A 22,176-nucleotide genomic window follows, 5' to 3' on the forward strand; every position below is an offset into this window, starting at 1 on the left:
TCACCTCGTCACCCTTATCTCCTGGGGGGCCAGTGAACCCTCGCTCTCCTTTCACTCCCTGTGTGTGTGAGAAGCAGAACAAATATATATATATATATATATATATATATATATATATATATATATATATATATATATATATATATATATATATATATATATATATATCAAGACAGAAAAACAAAAGGAGACAAAATGTCTTTTTTGTTTTTCACATTTAAGTTTTGATTTGTTAGGAACAAGAGATTATTCAACCAAGACAGTATGTGCAGCAACTGCTACTGTTTGAAGCTAGCTATAAATTGGAAAGCTTTTATTGACTAAAATAAAATAAAATATTACAAGAAAAAAATGTTGTACTAATGAAAATGATTTTTCAGCTAATTTGAAAGTATGGGCAAAGCATGAAACGTGCCACGTTGTGCTTTATAATTGAGACCATATTGGGAGCATTATCAGTCATACACATCAATTTCGAGATGGTCAAACTCCATTTGTTAGGAATGAAGTGAAACGTTAAAATCACGGCGTTCTATCATTAATATAATATTTGAAGAACAGGCCTGCGGGCTACTTATGTGATCCTTGGGGGCTATCTGGTGCCCGTGGTCACCGCGTTGGTGACCCCTGCTCTGAGGTGATATTTCCAAATAATCTACAGAAATGGGTGCATAAAACAAAATTCATATTTGAACGTGTTGGATTACATTTGAACAATGAAGGATGATCCTTTATATTTCCTTTAGACTGGACACATTTGAGTTTGAAACCAAAAGACGAATGTGAGACAATGGATCAACAGTCTAGGTTTTATTTCCAGGTATTTACTGTACATCTTGATCTGGTACACAACTTAGAAGAAAACATTTTCTATAAAGAAGCGCCACAATTTTAAGTGATCAAAAGTATTGGAACAGATATATTAAAGCAAACGAGACTTTTTTTTTTTTTTGCATATCCCTTGCTTGCAATAACTGCTTCAAGTCTATGATCCACTGACAACATCAAATGTTTGCGTTATTCTTTTGAAATGCTTTTCCATACTTTCACAGCAGCCTCTTTCAGCTGTTGCCTGTTTTGGGGGATTTGTTCCCTTCAGTCGCCTCTTCGGCAGTTGACTTGGGCTGTCTAAAAACCTTCCACTTCTTGCCCCTGATGAACTCCTTTGTCGTTTTTGAAGTGTGTTTTGGGTTATCTTGTTGCATAATGAAGGATCTCCCAATATGTGTGGTTGCATTTGTCCTTAAATGAGCAGACAAAATGTTTCTGTAGAGCTAGAGTTCATTTTGCTACTTCCATCAGGCGCCACATCATCAATGAAGATTAACAAAGAAGCCATGCAAGCCCAAGCCATGAAATTGCCCCCGCCGTGTTTCATAGATGAGCTTGTATGTTTGGGATCATGGGGAGATCATTTGTCCTCCCAACTTTAGCTTTTCCATCACTTTAGTAAAGGTTATTTTTTTCTCATCAGTCCATAAAACCTTGTCCCAAATTGAAATTGAAATAATTAATGAAATATGAAACACACGAGCAACAAAACACACCTGTCAGTCACATGTTCCAATGTTTTTGATCAACCAAAAATGTAGTGTTCTTTTACAAATAATGTGATGACAAATAATGAAACAAAATGTTTTCTTATAAGTTGTGTATCAGACCGCTATGTTAAAACCTTAAAATCAAAGCTGAAATGTTTAATTTTTGTCTCATATTTGTCAATGTCATACTCAATTTAATAAAAAAAAAATCACAAAATTTCCAGTCTAAAAGACAAACAACTTCATCGTTCCAATACTTTTGGAGGATACTGTAAACTACAATTAAAAAGCAATTGACCATTGGTTAATTCAATACTGACACCCCCCACCCCACCACCACCACCACCACCACCCTCACCCTACCTCCACAATAACAGCTACTTCATACGAATGCTGTAAAGATCCTGTAAAGATTCCTGGGTGCACGTATGTATGCTTGCTGCATATTAAGACTGTGTATAAACCTTTGTGCTCCAAAGTATATGGCAGTTTAAACATTTCTCACAAATTTGGAAGGTTTAACTCTCTCAGTGCCATGGACGATAATTTTCATCATGTAAAATACTTAGGTTGTGTGCCAGTGACAAGAATACTTTTTAGTTTTTTTCTCAATTGACACTCCTCCTAATTATATGCAATCGAGCACTTTAGTTATAAACATATGCAAACTGTTATTTAGCCAAATTTTCACAGTTTTTGTTCATGTTTTATCGAAAGGAAGGACTGTTGAGATGTTTCAGATGCAACTAAACTTAATTGATGTCAATCAGTGTCATTCTCAGTGTTGCTTTCACATTAAGCACAATGTTTTGATTCTACAGTGTAGAGTGACAACATAAATGATCTCATTCACACCCACATGAGAATGATAAGCAGCACCAATAGCCAGTGCAAGCCGCTCAGTGAACAAACATATATTCTCATAATAGGAAGACATGGGACGCACAGGCTTAGCTTTATGAAAGAATAGGAGAAAACTCAGCGGTGGGCCTTCAGAGCCAGCAAGGCCTTCTCTGCTGGCCTGACATAATTGTATTTGATCATAATTATAATAAATGTCAATTTAATTATATATGTATATATATAATATATAATAATATATATAATATATAATATATATATATATATATATATTATATAGTATATATATATAATATATAATATAATATATAATAAATATATATATATATATATATATATATATATATATATATATATATATATATATATATTAGGTTAGAGTTTTTATCCAATCACAATTCAGCCAACTTGTGTTGCCAGGCTGTTTGGCTATGACAATCACTTTGTCATTCTCCGGCGGTCAGAGAGGTCAATCTCTGGGTTTTTTAAAGCGAATTAAAACAGACGATAGAAGGGGATTTTATGTTGGAACTGAAACGCACAGAAAAACTGTACAAGCAAGTTGGTGAAGTCTTCTTGAAAAAAGAAAGAAGAATGGATTTTATATTCAATTAAGTGTTAAGTGTAATTAAGTGTTTTGGGAGGCAGCCATTTTGGTGAGTGCAAGCATTTTATTCATGTAGTTTTTCATTTTTAATATGTTTTTGTCATTTTATTCCATTCATATTCTGTTGTAAATTCCTTGTTGCCTCTAAATTGGGAGTGTATGGGGTAGATTTCGTTTGTGCGTGTGCACAGCTAAACGGGTCCAACGAGGCCGGCGTGTATTAGACTTGTTTACGTTGTATTGGCAGCTGAAGGCGGCGCACGTTGAGTTGATATTGATATTGACATTGATAGAGAATTGATAGGACAATTGAAAGGAATTGAAAAGAATTGAAAGGACATTGATAGAGAAAGCGTTCAGTTGAGTGCTCGCAAGTTGCCCCATTCAACAGTGGAATTTGTAAGAGGAATAAAAGTGACATTATTGAGTCATCGTATGTGTCTGACCGCTCATTGGTCTGAGTTGCTATGTGGATGAATTACTCCAACAAAGGCTCCTTGTCTACAATTTAGTTCTCTCCCCAAGCATATTCAATTAATGGTAAATAAGTAAAATGATGTTCTTATATTAAACGGCAATTTATAATTTAGCATAAAATCTTGTTAAGATTGCTCTTTGTGGACTTCATAAAACTTTGTGGGCAAATTTTAAATTCCCTTTTATTTTTAAATTTTGACAGTATCACGTATAGTGCTAAGTTAGAATTGCTAATGGAAGTATATTGATGTTAAAACGCTCCAGAAAATAGCCTGTATTTTACATGATTAAGGTGTACGCCCAGTAATGCGTACGTGTGCCTCTGAGGGGTATTTATTCGAGCCGGACACCACTGAAGGCGTGAGTGTGAAATGAATGGACCGTCAAGGAGAAAACTATTACTTAGCACTTGCGTTTTTTTCTTGAAGTTTGTCCTGTACCCTAGCAAGAGGGCGATTAGCTATTGCGTCTCCATTTGTTTGTTTGATAGCCATAAGTTGCACTACATTCACCATTCAACTTTTTGTACATCTCAAATAAATGATGGCTGAAAAAATTTGACCCTGTATTAAGCACACCTGCTTTCTCTGCTAGCTGAGGACATGGCCAATAAACCTTGTACAACATTTAATGCGCGTCAAGCCACGGCACATCTTTGAGCCACTTTTCAGGGAAAAAAAAATCAGCTCAGGTTGTTGTCATGGGTAAAAGTTAGGTAAGGTACGCAAATGCACAGAGTGAAGCATGCAACATTACACTTTGGTGATTCTGTCGCGCATGCGTACCTGCGTCCCAGTTATGTACATACCTGTATATCTGCACCATTCACATTTAGGTGGGGATATACAGTGGTTATTTGAATCAATGCAGGCACAATGTCCTCAGTGAGACTATTTTGTGGAAAATACAATAAATAAATGCCTCCCTATCCCAAAAATCTCTGCATTGAGACAGCAAACACACAGCTAGAAACTGCTTCCTTTCATCTCTATGGCGCACCACTGTCACCATAGCAACAACTTTTACAGCAACCCTGTATCAGAATCCAAAAGATTCTTTCTGTACGGCTGCTTGGGCTACAAGAGATCGCTGCAATCTCAAGTCACATGCCAGGTACCGAACATTTTCAAATGATATACATATGTTGATATTGCCATCCAACCTTTGGGCCTTCCTTCCCAGGATTTCCCATTGGGCCTCTTACACCTGGATCTCCCTGTTAGAAGAAAAACACACAGGGATGAATAGGGTGTCATCACTCAAGCAGGCATATTTTGGATCATTTCTAATAATCATGTACAGTAACTGTTCTTTTCTAAAAATGAAAAAAAAAAGTAACACAAATAGGAAGCTAATTACTGAGAACCATTTCCAAAGAGAAATGTTTACCAATTCCCATCCCCAGATGTCACTGTCATCTTTACAAAGTTGTCATGAAGTCAACTTTGGGGATTTTATTGAAGACTGAATGTAAGTGTGCAAACACAGTAGCAGAGGAGACTTGGGCTTGTTCTCACTTGTGTAAGTCACACTGCGATTACTATCTTGTCTATATGTGCGGCACAACTATAAAAGAGGGGGATACATTTTTTTTCCTTTACATGGTGAAGGGTCATGTTTTTTCTGAAAAGAGAATAACACTTTTTGACCTAAAATGAGCGCTAATTATTTATTTTGAACAATCCTTCACATTACAATGTTCCTTCATACTCGCTGTCAATAGAGACCAAAACCCCCTCGAGAAAAAGGAAATCCGCAAAGTTTTTTTAACGAACACACAACTTGGCAGACGAACTACTGTATTGCTTACGGAAGTTCGATGGTAAAATATATATATATAGATAGATAGATAGATAGATAGATAGATAGATAGATAGATAGATAGATAGATAGATAGATAGATAGATAGATAGATAGATAGATAGATAGATAGATAGATAGATAGATAGATAGATAGATAGATAGATAGATAGATAGATAGATAGATAGATATATGATTCGTCTAAAAAGGAATACCGTGATATAAATACCGTAAACAACTCCTGGCGAGCACCACTTTGGGGAGAGATGAGAATTCTGTTTAGAGCATTTGAATCGAGTAGGATTCTCTACCTTTTTTATAGAGTAATGTTGTATGTATGCTTAAGTTAATTTGCTGCTACCTATAGTATGGGGGAATATCGTCTGATTGCGGAGGAAAGCCGCTCCGAGTATACACTGCTACATAATGTGTGCCTGCACGTTAAGTATAAACCAAGTTGGGCTTTTCCTGCAGGCTTTTTTTCGCCGTAGTGAATTTCAGTGTTGTGTTGCACCGAAATAAAAACAAAACTGAAATACAGAAAATAACATTTCATATTATGCAACAGGGGGATTTTTTTCTTGTAGTTCGCACGGGGGGGAGGGATTTTTTTTGCACATGCAGGTTTGGTCGTAGAGGAGTTTTACTGTACGATATGATGTGCTGATTCCAAGAAACATAAGCAAGTGTAAAATGTGTGACATCAAATCCCGGTGTGCCGTACTATAGGTTTAATGCAAAGTGACACGATGGGGGGTATACGTGTTTACAGCCTCTCAATAATGAGTCACACACCTTCTCTCCCACCATGCCGTCACGTCCAAGCACTCCAGGGGAGCCCTTCTCGCCCTTCTGTCCAGTCAGCCCGGAAACTCTCATCTGGCAAGCGCTGCAGGCGTTCTAGCAGCACCGACACGGCATTGCAAGAAGCAAACGCAGTGACACAAACAAGATATCAATATATCAAGAGCCCAACACTGCATTTTCATCATGTATTATGTTACATCCCAGGGTGGAGGACAAGAACCTAGCTGGCACACAGTGTTCTTTAAACGTCTAAATAGCAGAAATAATGTGACCTCCAGCAGCGTCTCTTATCGAGGTGAGCGGTGAACTTTGTCAAATTCATTGGCTGTGACATTTAGTCGCAATTTTAAATATCACCATTCTAAATATAAGGGACTCTACCTTCCAGCAGAATCGAGCATACCGCACTCTTACAGCACCATTAGTGATTGCTGAACTACAATTGTATTTCAAAGTCTAAAATCTTCAACAAATTTATAGTCATGTAGGAAAGAACATGCAGCGAGACAATTGAAAATGATGACATGAAAAGAATAAGCGTTTCTGGGATCAGAAAATGAAAGGCATAACAATTCTGGATTTTTTTTTTAAGAACTAAGCTTACTGAGAAAATTCAATCATGCCACAGTAACAGCACAAGCCATTCTCTAAATCTTTTGTTATTGGCACATTAGTGCTCGCAACAAAGTTGTCTCACTGTAAGAAAATCACATTTCTACAAGAAGTTCAAACGCAGCTGTAATAATACTGTAATAGTTTTTTCTTAAAACGTTTTGCAACCATCATGTTGAGCTTAGATTGCTGCAATGTTTCTATGCTGGATAAAAATATGAACAAAGCACATTTGCTTTTGCTCCCACTTTTTATCATCTTACCTTGACCGAGTTCAGACTTTTCTTACATGCACATAGCCGTTCTATATTACTGGCTAAATCTGTGAGAGTGTGCACTTCTTCTTTGTCTACACAATCCGTCCTTCTCACAGATGTGTCGTGTTTACATACTGATTAGACAAGATGATTGTTGAACAGGAGTGCCTTGACATAAGCAAAGCCATCTCCCGCAAAATGCCAACGTGTCTACCGCCATGTTTGCTTTGTTTTTGGTGTATGTTTCATGTGTTTTCTTCAAGGATGAAAATCTCTCTCCAGTGCCCAATGGCACTGAATGTAAGCATTTGCCCACTATAGTCAGGAACAATGACATAATAGTCAGGTTGCGACAGCAATGAGGATGACTGTCATTTCGGGAGACAGTTACTGATAGTTTATGGAGAATTGATCAAATGAAAAGCGATTGCTGCAGCAGCTCTCCAGGTGGCTTGTCTCAGACAATCTCTGAAGAGAAGAATTATAGTAGAGAACATTCAAATTACAGTTAATAACAGTTCTGGTGTATATAGGATATGGCAATGTGTTTTTTTTGAGTGTTTTTGTTGTGGGCAGCCTAAGAACCACCACTAATCATCCCATCTAAGCAGGCACCTAATCTTGAAAGCCACATCTACTGTATAATATTAGGTAGATGAATTATCTCGGCATTGAAAAAGTGCTCACAAGCACTGTTTTAAACAGATTGTTGAACAGTATTTGAGGAACCTGCAATTAGCTTGCAACCCTTTCATGGTATCAGATTGGGTAGACTCCAGCACAGCAGTAACACTAGTGAGGACGCATTGGTCTAGAGCAGGGGTTCTCAAATGGGGGTAATAGTACCCCTGGGGATACTTGAATGAAATTCGGGGTATACTCAATTTAGCAAACAAACATAACAATTATTGAATTAATTGTTTCAGGAAAATATAAGTTCGAAAAACACATTTTATGTTCAGTAGCTTATTTAATTTCATTATTGTAAAAAGCCAGATTCTTCCCCATACTACAGGGGTGTCCAAAGTCGGTCCTCGAGGGCCGCTGTCCTACATGTTTTCCAGGTTTCTTTTCCTGACACACCTGGTACAAATGAGCAGCTCATCAGCAAGCTCAGCAGAAACCTGATAACGATCCTGATCATTTGAATCAGGTGTGTCAAGAAAAGAAACCTGGAAAACATGCAGGACAGCGGCCCTCGAGGACCGACTTTGGACACCCCTGCTATACTAGAATGGTTCACCCCTACTTGTCATGTCCTATCTCTTGTTACCTGTCAAGGTCATTATTTATTTTTGTGAACACATCTCTACCATAATCCCCAAAAAGGACACAAAATTGGAAAAAATTCCGTGGACAAATATTTATTTATAATTATCTTTTTAAGAACAGGTCTGACACTTTATTTTGCTTTTTTTTAGGACATCTATTTATTAATAATTAAGTTAATGATTTATTTTTGTGAAGAGATCTCTGCAATAATCCCCAAACAGGATGCGTTACGTTGAATGTTTTTCTCTGGACAAATATGTATTTATAATTTCTTCTCCATTCTAAAGGTAAATCACTATAGCTTGATGGTTTTCTAAATGTACTGCAAGTATAAAGGTTATGATTTTATTGAAACATAAAAAATGTTTTTGTAAGTCAGAGGTCAGCACTAAGCAAAAGGTTTGGAAACATATTTGAATGCATTTTTTTCCATATATTGTAAATACAGAGGTCATTCGGAGAACTGTACTTACCAGCACACGAGGAATCAGTAACTCTACAGTTAAACTTAAATATGTTTTACATTCAAAGGTTCAACCTTTTGCCAATGAAAGTTTTGTACATCTTGATATTTTTTCAGTTAGTTTCATAATGTGGATTTTGCTTTATGACCTGAAATGACTTTTGGTTCACAACTGTCCATTTTCATGAATGTTTCGACTTCTTAATGTGTTTGAGGCCGCTCGAATTTAAACCTGGTTCAAAATGTGATCAGTATTGCAAATACTGTACTATTGTTGTTTTGCAAATATAAACTAATATAATATATTATATAATAATATAATATTAATATATAATATTAGTTTATATATTATATAATATATAAACTCTTATAAACTAAATTACCTTGAGTTAAATAGTCCTTTTTCAATTGGACAGTTGACTCAACAATCCGCATACAACAAAATGATGACAGAACAGATGGCATTTTTGGGTGGCTGGAGGTGTATCATTAATTTTCTGAATAGTAGGATAAATTAAGACTTTTTAGTATTTAAAAAAGCAGTGTTATCCTCACTCAGATGTCAAAAGGTTTTGAAGCTCCCAGTATTTTATTATTACGTGGGAGTCAAAATGGCTCTTTGAGTATTAAAGGTTGCCGACTCCTGGTCTGGAGAATGGATCAGTGGATATTTGAGAGAAATAGGCTTTTTGTGTTTGCTGAAGAAGTCTAACCTCTTTCAAATCATCTCATAAAAAATAAGAGCAATGTTGCATTTACAGTTTTTGCTCAATATATATTAGCATAATGAAAATATTCACATAAAGTTGTCTCTCTACATGTAATCTGTGAGTGAGGCTGGAAACAGTGAAAGATATGGAAATGTTTAAAATGCATACCACACACCCTGATGGAGGCACTCAAGGGTTTTACATTGCTTTCCTGGCTCTTGCAACATAATGTGCCATTCATGTGTAAAAGTAATGCATCCAACCTATGAAAGCTACAATTATCGTGAATCAGAATCAGAAAATACCTTGAGCAAAGCCCCCATTTCTCCAACAATCGGTAGTGCAGTCTAAATTGAAAAAAAGAAAAATATATTATACATAGGAACCTATAGGCCAGCCCATCTATTATGTTGCAAAACAATTTAGAAAATAAAAATAGCATTTTTTTCTATGCATGCTTTGAAAGAAAAGCGTCACTTTTACAGGTTCAATCCGCATGGCTGAAATGTCACTTGAACATTTTTTTTGCGGGCAAAATACCGAGATCTTTATTTGATGTTAAGTTTATAACAAATGTGTGGGGTGATTATGTATTGTCTGGAGCCCTCTGAGAGCTACACATGAAATAACATTTAAAATGTAAAATGCTCATGGTTTTGATTATTATTTGTTTTAAAGCAGCAGCTGGCTTGTAGCAGACACTAACTATGAAAACTACAGACACATCATCAGTGATAGGGAGGGAGCAGCGGGCTTTCAATTAGTCATAAACACTACCATCTTCCTGAAGGTAACTTTAGGCCGTGAAGAGCAAGACTGGCTGCAAATTACCCCCAAACTGGAGCTGCATTAGAAAATTTACCTTCACGGCAGAAATGTGCAAAATGGGATTTTAGAGACTTACTGGTTCACCTGGAGGTCCAGCAGGGCCAGGGGGGCCTGGTCTGCCAGGAGGGCCCTTTAAGTGAGACAAAAAAAAAAAAAAAAAAAAAAAAAAAATGAAGAAGCTAACAATTCTTCCGGGAATGAAATTAAGTGAACGTGCCACTCTGTAATTGTACTTTCACATCCGTCACAGTTGGTGGCAATATGTGATCTGACACTCTGGTTCTACCCCAGTGAGCTGACAGCCATTATGTCGGCTTTTATCGGTACACGTGGCAGGGGGTGCATCGGGCGATGAGAACAACTCACCTCTCTTCCAGGAGCTCCAGCAGGCCCTGGTGAACCTGGGGCTCCACGAAGACCCTGAAAAATACCCATCTGCGGTGATGACTGACAAAAATAGCAGCTGGCAAATGGAAATGTTGTTGAAATCATTTACTGTGAAAGTTCTAATTGGAACACAATCCATATCAGAGTTGTTGGATGATGTCTGATGTTCAGTATATTGTATGTCTCCTCGTGACCTTGTCACGGTGGAGGTTTTTGTGTGTCCCAATGATCCTAGGAGTTAAGTTGTCTGGTGCTTAATGCCCTTGGCAGGGTCACCCATGGCAGACACGTCCTAATTGAGGGACCAGACTAAGCATGGACCATTGACCCTTAATGATGAATAATACTTTAGAATTATATTTTCTCTTGCCTGGAAGCTTCTACTCAGGGCCCCCATCTGGAGCCAGGCCTAGAGGCTTGCACTGGCTGTTGGTAGGGCCCGCTGGTGAGCTCTTGGTGGCTGGGCCTCTACTCATGGGGTCTAGCCAGTCTGAAGCGGTTATGTGGGTCTCCCATTCCATAGGCTCACCACCTATGGCAGAGGCCATAGGGGTCAGTTGCAGTGGGTCGCGACCAAATGTGGGGACCTTGGCGCATTGATCCCCAGCTGCAGAAGCTAGCTCTTGCTGACATGGAATATCATCTCTCTGGCAGGGAAGGAGCCTGAGCTGGTGTGTGTGGCGGAAATGTTCCGATTAGATATAGTCGGACTTTCCACCACACACAGCTTGTGCTTTGGTAACAGTTCTCTTGACAAAGTTTGGACTCTCTTCCAAACTCTCTTCTGCAGCTGTCTGCGGTGAGAGATGCAGAGCAGGTGTGGCCATACTTATTCCTCTCTAATGGGAAACTTACCTCCCGGTAAGGTCTATTCAGGGGTGCTGGAGAAGAGGGCCCGTCAAGAAGTTGAATCTCGGATTCAGAAGGAGCAGTGTGGTTTTCCTCTGAAGAGAAGGGTCCGTCAGGAAGTTGAATCTCAGATTCAGGGGGAGCAGCGTGTTTTTCGTCCCAGCCATGGAACAGTAGACAAGCTCGAAACCCTCAGCAGGATCCTTGAGGGTGCATGGGTGTTTGCCCAATCAGTCTACATGTGTTTGGTGGGCTTTGCATGTCCCCCAGGGAGTTCTGTGGGCGGTGCTTCAGTACGGGGGAGTGCGGGGTACCAAACCATCTGAAATGGGCTGTTTGACCCCTGTACCACTGTTGTCAGACTTTGGTCTGTATTGCTGGCAGTGATTCAAATCAGTTTCTGCACAGGGCTGCTCTTTGTCATAGATTCTGTTCATTGCTTTGGAAGCGCTCACACCGTCTGGTTTGGGGGTCTCAGCCTTGCATCTCTGCTATTTGCAGATGATGTGGTGCAGTTGGCTTCTTCAGGCTGTGACCTCCAAAATCACTGGATCAGTTCACAGGTCAGTTTGAACCAGCGGGGATGAAAATCAACACCTCAAAATCTGAGACTATAGTCTTTAGTCGGAAAAGGGGGGAGTGCCCTCATCGGGTTGAGGATGAGGTCCTGCCCAAAGGTGGAGGAGTTCAAGTATTTTGAAGTCTTGCTCAGGACTGACAATAGGGTGGAACGGGAGGTCGATGGGCGGGTCGGTGCAGCATCTGCACTGGCCTGTCGTGATAAAGTCTATTAACTGGTTGATCTACGTTCCTGCCCTCCCCAACGGTCACGAGCTGTTGAAAGAACGAGATCCCATACACAAGCGGCTGAAAAAAGTTTCCTCCGCAAGGTGTCAGGGCTCTCCCTTAGAGATAAGGAGAGAAGCTCGGTAATCCAGGAGGGGATCAGTGTTGAGCCTCTGGTGCTCCATATGGAAAGCCAGTTGAGGCGGCTCGGGCATCTGGTTAGGATGTCTCCCGGATGCGTCCCTAGTGAGGTGTTCTGGGCATTTCCCGCAGAGAGGAGTCCCCGGGGATGACCCAGGGCACGCTGGAAAGACTATTTTTCTTAGCTGGCCTGGGAATGCATGGGGATTCTCCCAGATAAGCTGGATGAGGTGGCTGGAGTGAGGAAAGTCTGAGCTTCCCTGCTAAAGCTACTAACCCTGTGACCTGACTCCTGATAAAACGGTAGCTAATCCATAGATGGATGGAGCACATTGTATGTTCACACCTGCTTAATTTCACTTGTGTGAGCAACCATATGCTTTTCTATGCTATTCTATAACTTTCTTTGCTAATTCATTTTTACTAGTCATTTTTAACATTTTTGATCTTTTCATCACTCGGATCCTCCCATTGTGGGCAAATCCTACTATTTGCTGTTTATCATTACAATTCTCATTGAGCTAAAACCTCATTTCAATTACTGATGTCTCACACCTCACTTGATGGTTTGAATTCCACGTTTTGACTTTGAAGGCACATTTTTCCTCGAATATTTCAAATTTCTGAAAAATAAAGCTTTGGAGGTTCCTCTGCATAACTACCATCATTAATCAGTTTGTTGCACTATTAATAAACTGAAGACTAATAAAATGTATATTTTTATGTAATGGATTTTAGGGTGCCTTTCACAAACCTCAATTCCTGGCTTTCCTGGAGGTCCCATGGGGCCCTGAGAACACATCACGCAGCTTGTTAACACCATCTGCCCTCTAGCACCAGGGATCCAATAAAGCTATTGTGTTAGACACCTTTCTCTATTATTGATTCTGCCTCCAACAATCCCATATTAAAAGAAATGGAGACAGACTCCCTTGCAATCATGTCGGTAAGGTTGAAACGTGCATTAGATATATGATGGGGGTTGAATGCATGACACGCGGCAGGTAGCATCGAGCAGTAATGACAGCCATTTTCAGCAAAAAAGTGTATTTACTGAGCACTGGGTCTTTTTTTTACTGAGTGTAAATGTGAACACAAGGTAAATAATGTAAATGAAGAACAATCAAATGCAACATCATACTCACAGGCGTGCCTGTGATGCTCTCTCCAGGCTCGCCTTTATCACCGTGCTCTCCAGGTAGTCCTGGGACACCTCGCTCGCCCTGACAAAAGAACAAGGCAGCAGTCAGGCGGCTCCATCCGAAGCTTCTGAAGAGCTGCTGCACTGCATGATCATTAAGTATTTAGACTGGGCCCAAATGGATTTTTGCTTTCATGTTTTTGCCTTTTGCAGCTTGATGGAGAGGAAACTCGTATTTTCGAGGCCAGTGGCATGCACATGTTCCTTATCGGCTTCATTTGAAATGCTACCCATGCTGAGATGTAGGCAGTATGTCATTTTTTTCCCCTCATATAAATGCCATTGGAAACAACAACAACATCTTATCACAAAAACTCTCTAAAACAAAATGTTTTGAATACGCATGGACCTCATCAGAAATACAACATCTGAAATTTGGGGGTGTGCTGATATGAATTTACAGCAATTCCTTCATAATTGCAATTGTGAGGTCAAAAAATAAAATGTATTGACAACTGTCTGACAATGTCTGTTCTAGTTGTTCTGTTCTATTCCATGGCTGAACAGGAATGGATTTACTTATGTTATCTAGAATTGGGAGAATAGCGTCTGTGATAAATATTTATGATTTATTTTTTTTTTTTAATAAAAAAGTATTTAATTACAAAAAATTAAAGTATCTCCACAAAAATATATCATGTGAACTCTGGATGGATGGAGTCAATGATGATTAGCAGTGGCAGTGGTTTACCTTGGGGCCACGGGTACCTCTGGACAAAGACAGCCCATCGCCCTACACGATAACGTGAAAGAAAAATCAGAAAAACAGGATAACATAGAATTCAAAACTGTCACAGGCTCATGTTCAATATCTTTTGCAGTGATTTCCAAAGTAGAGAAATGAACATCATATCTATTCTCGTTGGTTTGCTTTACAGCACATAGATGACACTGATGAGTGTGGTTTAACAGACCCCACGCTGCATGTCGTGTATTAGCTTGGTGGATTGGGAGTGACAATGACGCCATTTCCAAGAGAACTTCATCATTGCATCCAATCATGAATATGAGCAAGAAATACAGACCTCCATCACTCATTTACTGGCAAAAATCAATTGAGCGACAGTTATTTGAAGAGGGCTGCCTCATTAAAGACGCCCATCGAGTTGGTTTTATCGCTTTTATTGTCGTCTTAAATAACAAAGACCATAAAATGTGGGGGTGAATATCTATGTTCCCTCAGAGACACTTACTAGCAATGGCATTCATGAAAGGACCCTCATCCCTAAGATGGCGTCTTATTTGCAGCATATGACATTAGAGAACATGTAAGAGGTATAAACACTCCAGTCCGCACTAATTTCTTCCCCTATTCCTTTGATTGATGTGTTTGCTTCAGGTTGAGTGTTGCTCCCAAGAAAACAAACAAGATTGTTCAAAGCTGTAAAGTGGGAGGACCGTGCATGAGTCACTTGTTTGATGAAGCAATAATTAATATTTCAAATGCATTTGCACGGACAAAAAATGCAACGTTTCAACAGCCATCAACTCGACAATGTTAAAAGGAATCATAACCCAGGCTCAGGTTATTCAGTATTTGATTACTTAATAACTCCCTCATAATTCCATGTCTTCTATTTCAGCTATAGCTGGTTTTGCTTGTCTGCTGCTAGTAGACCAGCTGCACCCGATGAAGCCGAGGTGCGGACATTTGCGAAGTTATGTGCGTTTATGGCAGGGATTCGTCAAGGTGCATTCAAGGTTGCAATTGTTCTAAACAGGTTATTAAAACATTCAGAAACAGACCTAAGCGCTTATCCCACTGAGGGGGGAACATTTACGAGTACCTGCGGAGCTAGGTGCACTTTTGAACTCATCGGGGTTCATTCAAGTTGGCCCACATTTGCTAAAATTTTGCAAGAGGATGTCATAGGTTGATGAATGTTCGCCAACAGTTTAATTTTTTTTTTTTTCTCTTCTTTGGATCACATTCAAAATTTTCTTGCGATGAGAGCAGTACAGGCAAATGTCACATTTTGGCATGACATTTTAATAGTTTGAACGTCTTGGCCTCTTAAAGTGTATAAGAGCTTTTGAATTTGAATGTGCTAGCAAACTTTTACTGGTACTGTAAACATTTTAATTGGCTGTCATTTTGCAAATATTGATTCTAATAAGAAGCACCTATTTCACCAAGGGGCGAACGTAGGCAAGTGTGCGGTTTTGTTCTTGTCAAGGTGCGCTCATTAGAGGTTCCAGTCACTCACCCCTTCCGGTCTACTACCAAGGAAATTTGGAACATTTTGGTGCAAGGAAGTTTAGAACATGATCAATATGCATTTGCAGGCTGAACAGTACAGCATTACTCATCACATGTCTTCTATGTAACCTATTGTAGTTGGGGAGGGGGGGCAAGTTTTGCTTATTTGCTTATTTTGCTGGTTGACAAATAAAAGCTGAAACAAAAAAACACTAAAACTTTTGGTATACATTTGGCAATCTTTGACAACATTTTGGCAAGTATTGGTGACCTTGAAGGAACCCTGACGAAATAAAAAAGAGCCATTATCTTAGCAGGCACACTCCAACAATGTCCCTCAGTTGATAGAAGCTTAGGAGCAGGAAAACATTAAACGTGTTGGCAACGTTTGGCATGTTTATGACAACCGCTTGCGATATTTTGGTGAATGGATGGCAACTTTGAAACCACCCTGACATGACCAATACCGGTGCTACCTTTGCTACACTTGCCAACACTTCAGTGGGAAAGAGGCTTTAATCGTTGTAGTTGTTTTGTTGTTGTTGTTGTTTTTTTATCGCAGCCAAATATCCAATGAACACGTTCAAAATTTCTTTGACATGGAAAAAAAAAAACAAAGACTTTTTCAGAACAATAAAGACACTTTCAGAATATCATAAGAACATCTTAAGAACATCTTAAGAACAATTGTGATTTTGAACAAAACCTGACAATATCAAAAGAGCCGCTCTTTAGTCATCCTTCTGTGGTAGGGGCTTATGTTTTTAAGTCTTTTGTGAACATTTAGCCAAAACATGCATACACACCACATATCCAGGTTCTCCAGGCTCACCCTTAGGTCCTGGGGGTCCCTGCACCCCCGTCACTTCTCCCATATCTCCCTACAGAAAGAGTCATCAGTCATAAAATGTGAGACGATCTAATTTTTGGTAGATGGACTGTTGTCCTTGGGTGACTTCTAGAAGCTTTTATAATACTATCAAATGGGAACCTTTGTTTGAAATTTGCTGCCTACATGACAAACAACATTTTTTTGTATCCTGTCTTAAGTAATTTTCTGCAATCCTTTCATGGGAAACAATCCCAGTGATGTTAACAACATGCTTTCTTTTCCTTCAAAATCAAAAGGACAGCTGACACATTTAAGGAATGCAAGATAGGCGTAGAGACATGGCATATGCCTCTACAATGAACAATGTGACAGAAAGGTAAAAAAGGGAAAAAACAAACGTCAACAAAGTTTCACATGCAACATCATCCACAAAGTTAAAAATTATACAGTATATATTAGTTGTGAGTCGGACAAGTTCTACTCCAGGAAAGGCATGAGTTTACATTTTCCAGGCAAATATACTATATAAATCCTGATTTCACAGTGTCACCGCGGTTGTTACACACACATAAAGTAACTTAGGAAAAAAAATGTTCTATGATATGTCCGTGACCTCAAGACGTAGTGCACTTGACTTCTGCAATAATCTGACAAAGAATCCAAACCACACTAGCAAGTCAATTTTTAAAAAGCTTGACATTTTGGAGTGTCCTAGTCAATACCTAGCCTAGAATGTTTCGGAAATGCTGTAGCGTGACCTTGAAAATGACAGCTCAAAAGTTTTTCAGTGTCCTGAAATAATGTAATTCTGCAAGAAAGTGCGAGCCACATATCTCTAGCAAGATGTGAAAGTCTGTCAGTGATAGAAAACAACTGATTTTAGTTGTTCCTCCTGCGAGTGGCCCAACCAGTTATTAGGTTAAAAGAGTACGTACTTTTCACACCGCTTTGAATGTTTCTTATCGCCTTAAAAGTAATATTGATACAGGAGCAACAAATAATCAAGTATTCATTTAATCAATACTATCTAAATGATTAATCCTTAATTTCACATTGTCTAAACGTTCACATTTTATGCAGTCAGTTTCAAGTCATGTAATAATTTGGATAAAGAATATGACAACTTCGTTTTTTGTTTTAATAATCCGATTCATGGATTATTGGACAACGTTTTAATGACAAAAAAAACACCATTTAAACCTGCTTATTTGGGTTATTTTTCTTTGTCTAATACTTACAATTATTTGATTGTCTTGGTCATTTAGGACACTGCAAATAAGCGGTTGTTTCAGAAAAGGGCAAATACTTTTTCATGGCACTCTATCCACAAGACATACTGCCTGGGATGGTTGAGGTAATCAACTATATCATCAAAATATTTAAGTGACCTGAAAAGAGGGCTCAGTGTTAGGGCATGCTTTGTTCGGGTCCATGCAAACATTTGTGCTACATTACAAGGACACGCTCAGGTCTGAAATTTGGGTAAGCATTTAAAATTCTCTCTGCAGCCACATAATTTAATGGCTTTATAAACGCTATGTTTGCTTTTTGCCGAAACCTACTCTCGAAATTAATGTTTGTTTTGGTGTAAATCACATGAATACATAATCACACCTGACTTTGGCATTAGTTTACATTAGTGAAGGTGACAAAAGGAGGGTTTTCAATCCGAGAAGACGGAGGAAGCTTAAACACTCGGAATGAGATTTATTTCTCTGCCCTGGAGTTTGACAGAACGACTCTGGCGGAAGGGGAGTCGCGTGTAAGTGTCATTTATTTTGACAAGTGACACACCTCATCAAACTCGCGTGTCATGGCGCACACTGTTGCACTTTGTCACTTTCAGTCAAGTGTTTGGAACAAGTTCTGCTGCAAGAGGGGTTGGAGTAAAATTGCAGGGTAGTCAAGGACATCAAATGGAGAGAAACGATTGATGATGGCATGAATGGCGTGTGAGTCTTAGGGAAGGTGTCTTGTATGTTCGACTGCAAATAAAACCTCACAAAACCCTTTTTCCTTGAGATGAGAACTTGATTTGAAGTTTCCCTACCTTCTCTCCTTTTAGGCCATCCCTCCCTGGCGAGCCCTTTAAGGAGGAGTGGGGACAAAAAGACATCTATCAGCAAACCATCTCTCACACATTCATCTCTACAGCCTCCTCCTCCTCACTGCTTCAGCAGACTGTCGACTTTCAACATCATTTCCTTTTGACGCGATTAAAAAAATGTCTCTTTTCCCCTCCCTGCTTTTCAAGAAAGACAGATGCTCATTATCAAAGCAGGTGCAACAAACAGATTGCACTTCTGTTTTTGGGCAAAAAGCTCAGACATTTTCTTCTTTCCGCTAATTAATTATTAAATTTGCTGACTGACTATGTTAGGAAGAAAAAGAGAGCGAGAGCGCCTGGACTCTTGGCTCTGACATCCTCCTAATCGGGGTACTCATCAATTGATCTCGGGTTCAGTCTGGCAGACTGCGTCGGGGAGCAGAGGATAAGCCAAGGTGACAGATAAGGCGACGGGGCTTGACATGAAGTCTGCTACAGGTATACTTACTGGCTCTCCTGGGAGGCCGGGCAGTCCGGTTGGTCCAGAGGAGCCTTGTTTGCCCTGACAAAAGAAAAAATGTTATTTTTTTTCTCCCTTTTTTTCCCTTATTGAGTGAATGCATGCGCCCTCTCCTCTTGTCTTTGCCTTCAGAGATGGAAGGAGACTGAAATAACCTTACAAGGTAATCTCAACTCAATTAGCTTGAAGTCCTCATAAGAGTTCATTTAATCAATGAAATGGGAATGCCGCTTGTGGTACAAGTTCACTATGCGCGGCACTGTCAATGTATTATGTGCCCTATCAGACCTGAAGGGGATCAGGATTCTAATTGGATCTTCTCTCAAATGAAGTAGTAAGCATTAAAAAAGTAAAGACTGCAAGTGCATCATTTTAACACATGAACTCACCTCCGGACCTTGATCTCCTTTCTGTCCTGGCAGCCCAATATTTCCCTGTGACATCACCCATAAGTACAAGAGAAGCATGAAGGTACAGTGTATTACCTTTATAAATGTACTTGTAAGTTATTTGGTGATGGGGCTCTGAAATTTATGAGAGCGGCACGAAAATGAAAACCCGAAATGTCAAGTTTCAATATTCTCACCGTGTTACCTTGAATCCCTTTAGTCTGCGATATCCAATTTCACTCGACAACACATTTTATTTGATTTATTTGCCAAAATGACTTTTGAAAAAACTAATCACAAAAGACAACAATGCTTACCCGATCTCCCTTTTCTCCTTTCTGCGTATTTATCACCGCATCCTTTGACACAAAGAATAAAACAAAGCAATTGATGTGACTAAGCAAAAAATACAATTGTATCATATTTGCAAATCGTCAGTGATTTATGATAGAATGAAGCTGTTCACAGTTCCAGAGAGCTGCTTCAACCCATGAGCTGTCATCACCTAGAAAGAATGAAAAAGACTCAATCATCTTAAACAAACCTTTCTTTGCATAAATAAGTTGTCATGTATACTTTAAAAAACTACTCGGTGGCTACAAATATATGTTTTCTTCATTTGCGCCTATGGTCCAAATATACTGTAAAACGTAAGCTATGTTTTCTCACTCATTTACAACTCAAGCAAACTTTGACATTTTCTTAAATTTGTCATGAATTGGGACTTTTTAAAAAAAAAATATACCCATGCAAAGCCATCCTTTTAACTAAAACAATGAACAGAATACAATACAATTAAGTAAACATAATTTGAATACGTAATTTGCGTATGTTCGTTCTTTTACCAAATTATGTTTATGCTATCATTTCTTATATTAGAAAACCGGTCTTAATATGGCGATTATTAAAAAATGGCAGTTTTATGAATGTGATTTTAATCTGTACTGTACATTCATTTCATGGCAGGTAAAACAAATCTTAACATCTTCTGTCCTCTGTCTCATGTTTCCCGACCACATTATGGAATGTAATAAGCAGGTCAAAGTCCAATGATTTAAGCACCGTAATTAATGAAGTGAAAGACTAAGTAAACAAAGGCAGCATTCAGGATCAGGTGTGTCCAAACCCAATGCTCAAGGGCCGCTATCTTGTATTTTATTGATATTTCCGTCCTCCGACACACCCGATTTAAATAATCAGCGTCATTATCAGGCTTCTGTTGAGCTTGTTGTTTAGTTCAACATTTGAATCAGGTGTGGGGGGGAAAATGGAAACCTCCAAAACATGCAAGATAGTGGCCCTCAAAGACCAGGTTTGGACACCTCTGCTTTATATCTTAAATTAGATAAAAAAAAAAATTATATAGTTGTGCAATTGTTTAGCAGCTCTCTTTCCACAGGTGCATTTGTGCAACATGTGCTTTTGAGTCTTTTGAGACAATTGCGGCCATTAAGCTATGTTTAAGATATTTTTACATCTTGAAGCAATAAAACAGACACCAGATCATCTGCTGTCTAGGGGCCGTCTACACCATCCATCAAAAGCCCACATGCAGTCACTCGTCTCATTTTCTGACTTCAGACACTGATCAACGTTTCCGCTCCATCACCATGCAGCCTCATTGTCAGTTTTGCACATGAGCGCTGAACTCTGGCTTGCCACTATTTACTCAAAAGAGCTTAGATGTCAGCTTTAGTTGAATGCAACACAAAACTCCAGTGTAAAGTGAGGCTGGCAGCTGCTTTAAAATAAAATAAAAAAAAAATAAAATAAAACTCCAAGCTCCAAAGCCTGTTTTGCTACGTTAAGACCATCCGGGAGAATGATGCAGTGCGCGCTGTTAAAACCACTGCACCTCTCTGCCACTAATACACAGAGGCACAAGAAGGTTTATGGAGGGAGGGTAATGATCTGAACCCCTGCTTCTGCTGTGTAAGGGAAATCGATGCTTAACTGCCAAAATTATCTGCCACAGGAAGGCAGAGAGCACAGACAGAGACTGGTACTAAATGTTCAAACAGCCTCATTTATCAAATGACTAATGTTTTCTTCTCTTGTGTGTGCTGCTGAATATGTCTGCAATATCCAGGGCTGACTACACAACGTTGAATACCACGGAACGTTTCGGTTTTGATTGAGAGGAATCATTCTCTCTCCCACTGAAGTGAAATTTAAGTGGAGACAACTGCAGAGGAAGCCCATCGTGGCTTTAAAACTGCCCAATATGGGAACTATTCGCATTTTCAACTCTAGTTGACTATTCCGATTTTCAATTCTTGCTAATTAGAGGAACAAACAACAGTACTGGCTTTACCGGCAACAATAAAGGCAACCAAACTGGATCATTGTTTAAAATCCAATACTGCTCAGCATATCTTTAGAACATGTAACACACCAAATGGAATGTTTCTTCAAGGTCAACAACTGTTCATTTTCAGTGTTTTGAGATCTTGTGCTTGGAACCATCCGATTTCATAGCAATTTCTCTATTGAGTCATTCATTTAGATATGTAGAATATTATCGATCAATCTGCACAGTCCTCAGCTAAGCAATCTGTTTTTCTTTGCACCACCACTCAAAACGCGTA

At 39.1% G+C, this 22,176-nt stretch overlaps 1 protein-coding gene across 1 annotated transcript in view; it reads right to left on the bottom strand.

The window, feature by feature from the left end:
- col19a1 (collagen, type XIX, alpha 1) overlaps positions 1-22,176 on the bottom strand; it is a 138,486-nt gene that overhangs the window by 30,837 nt on the left and 85,473 nt on the right. Inside the window, exons 21-35 of the mRNA XM_088421108.1 lie at positions 20,055-20,093; positions 19,906-19,947; positions 19,589-19,633; positions 19,188-19,241; positions 18,683-18,718; positions 16,607-16,681; positions 14,292-14,333; positions 13,545-13,622; positions 13,154-13,189; positions 10,603-10,656; positions 10,313-10,366; positions 9,714-9,755; positions 6,083-6,187; positions 4,649-4,702; positions 5-58 (exon numbers count right to left, since the gene is read on the bottom strand). Of these exons, the coding sequence (XP_088277234.1) occupies positions 5-58; positions 4,649-4,702; positions 6,083-6,187; positions 9,714-9,755; positions 10,313-10,366; positions 10,603-10,656; positions 13,154-13,189; positions 13,545-13,622; positions 14,292-14,333; positions 16,607-16,681; positions 18,683-18,718; positions 19,188-19,241; positions 19,589-19,633; positions 19,906-19,947; positions 20,055-20,093 (810 nt within the window). The remainder of the gene's footprint in view (positions 1-4; positions 59-4,648; positions 4,703-6,082; positions 6,188-9,713; positions 9,756-10,312; positions 10,367-10,602; positions 10,657-13,153; positions 13,190-13,544; positions 13,623-14,291; positions 14,334-16,606; positions 16,682-18,682; positions 18,719-19,187; positions 19,242-19,588; positions 19,634-19,905; positions 19,948-20,054; positions 20,094-22,176) is intronic.

This window comes from Hippichthys cyanospilos, chromosome 8 (genome assembly GCF_059441005.1).
Source record: "Hippichthys cyanospilos isolate Australia breed blue-spotted pipefish chromosome 8, RoL_Hcya_1.0, whole genome shotgun sequence".
Classification (NCBI taxonomy): domain Eukaryota; kingdom Metazoa; phylum Chordata; class Actinopteri; order Syngnathiformes; family Syngnathidae; genus Hippichthys; species Hippichthys cyanospilos.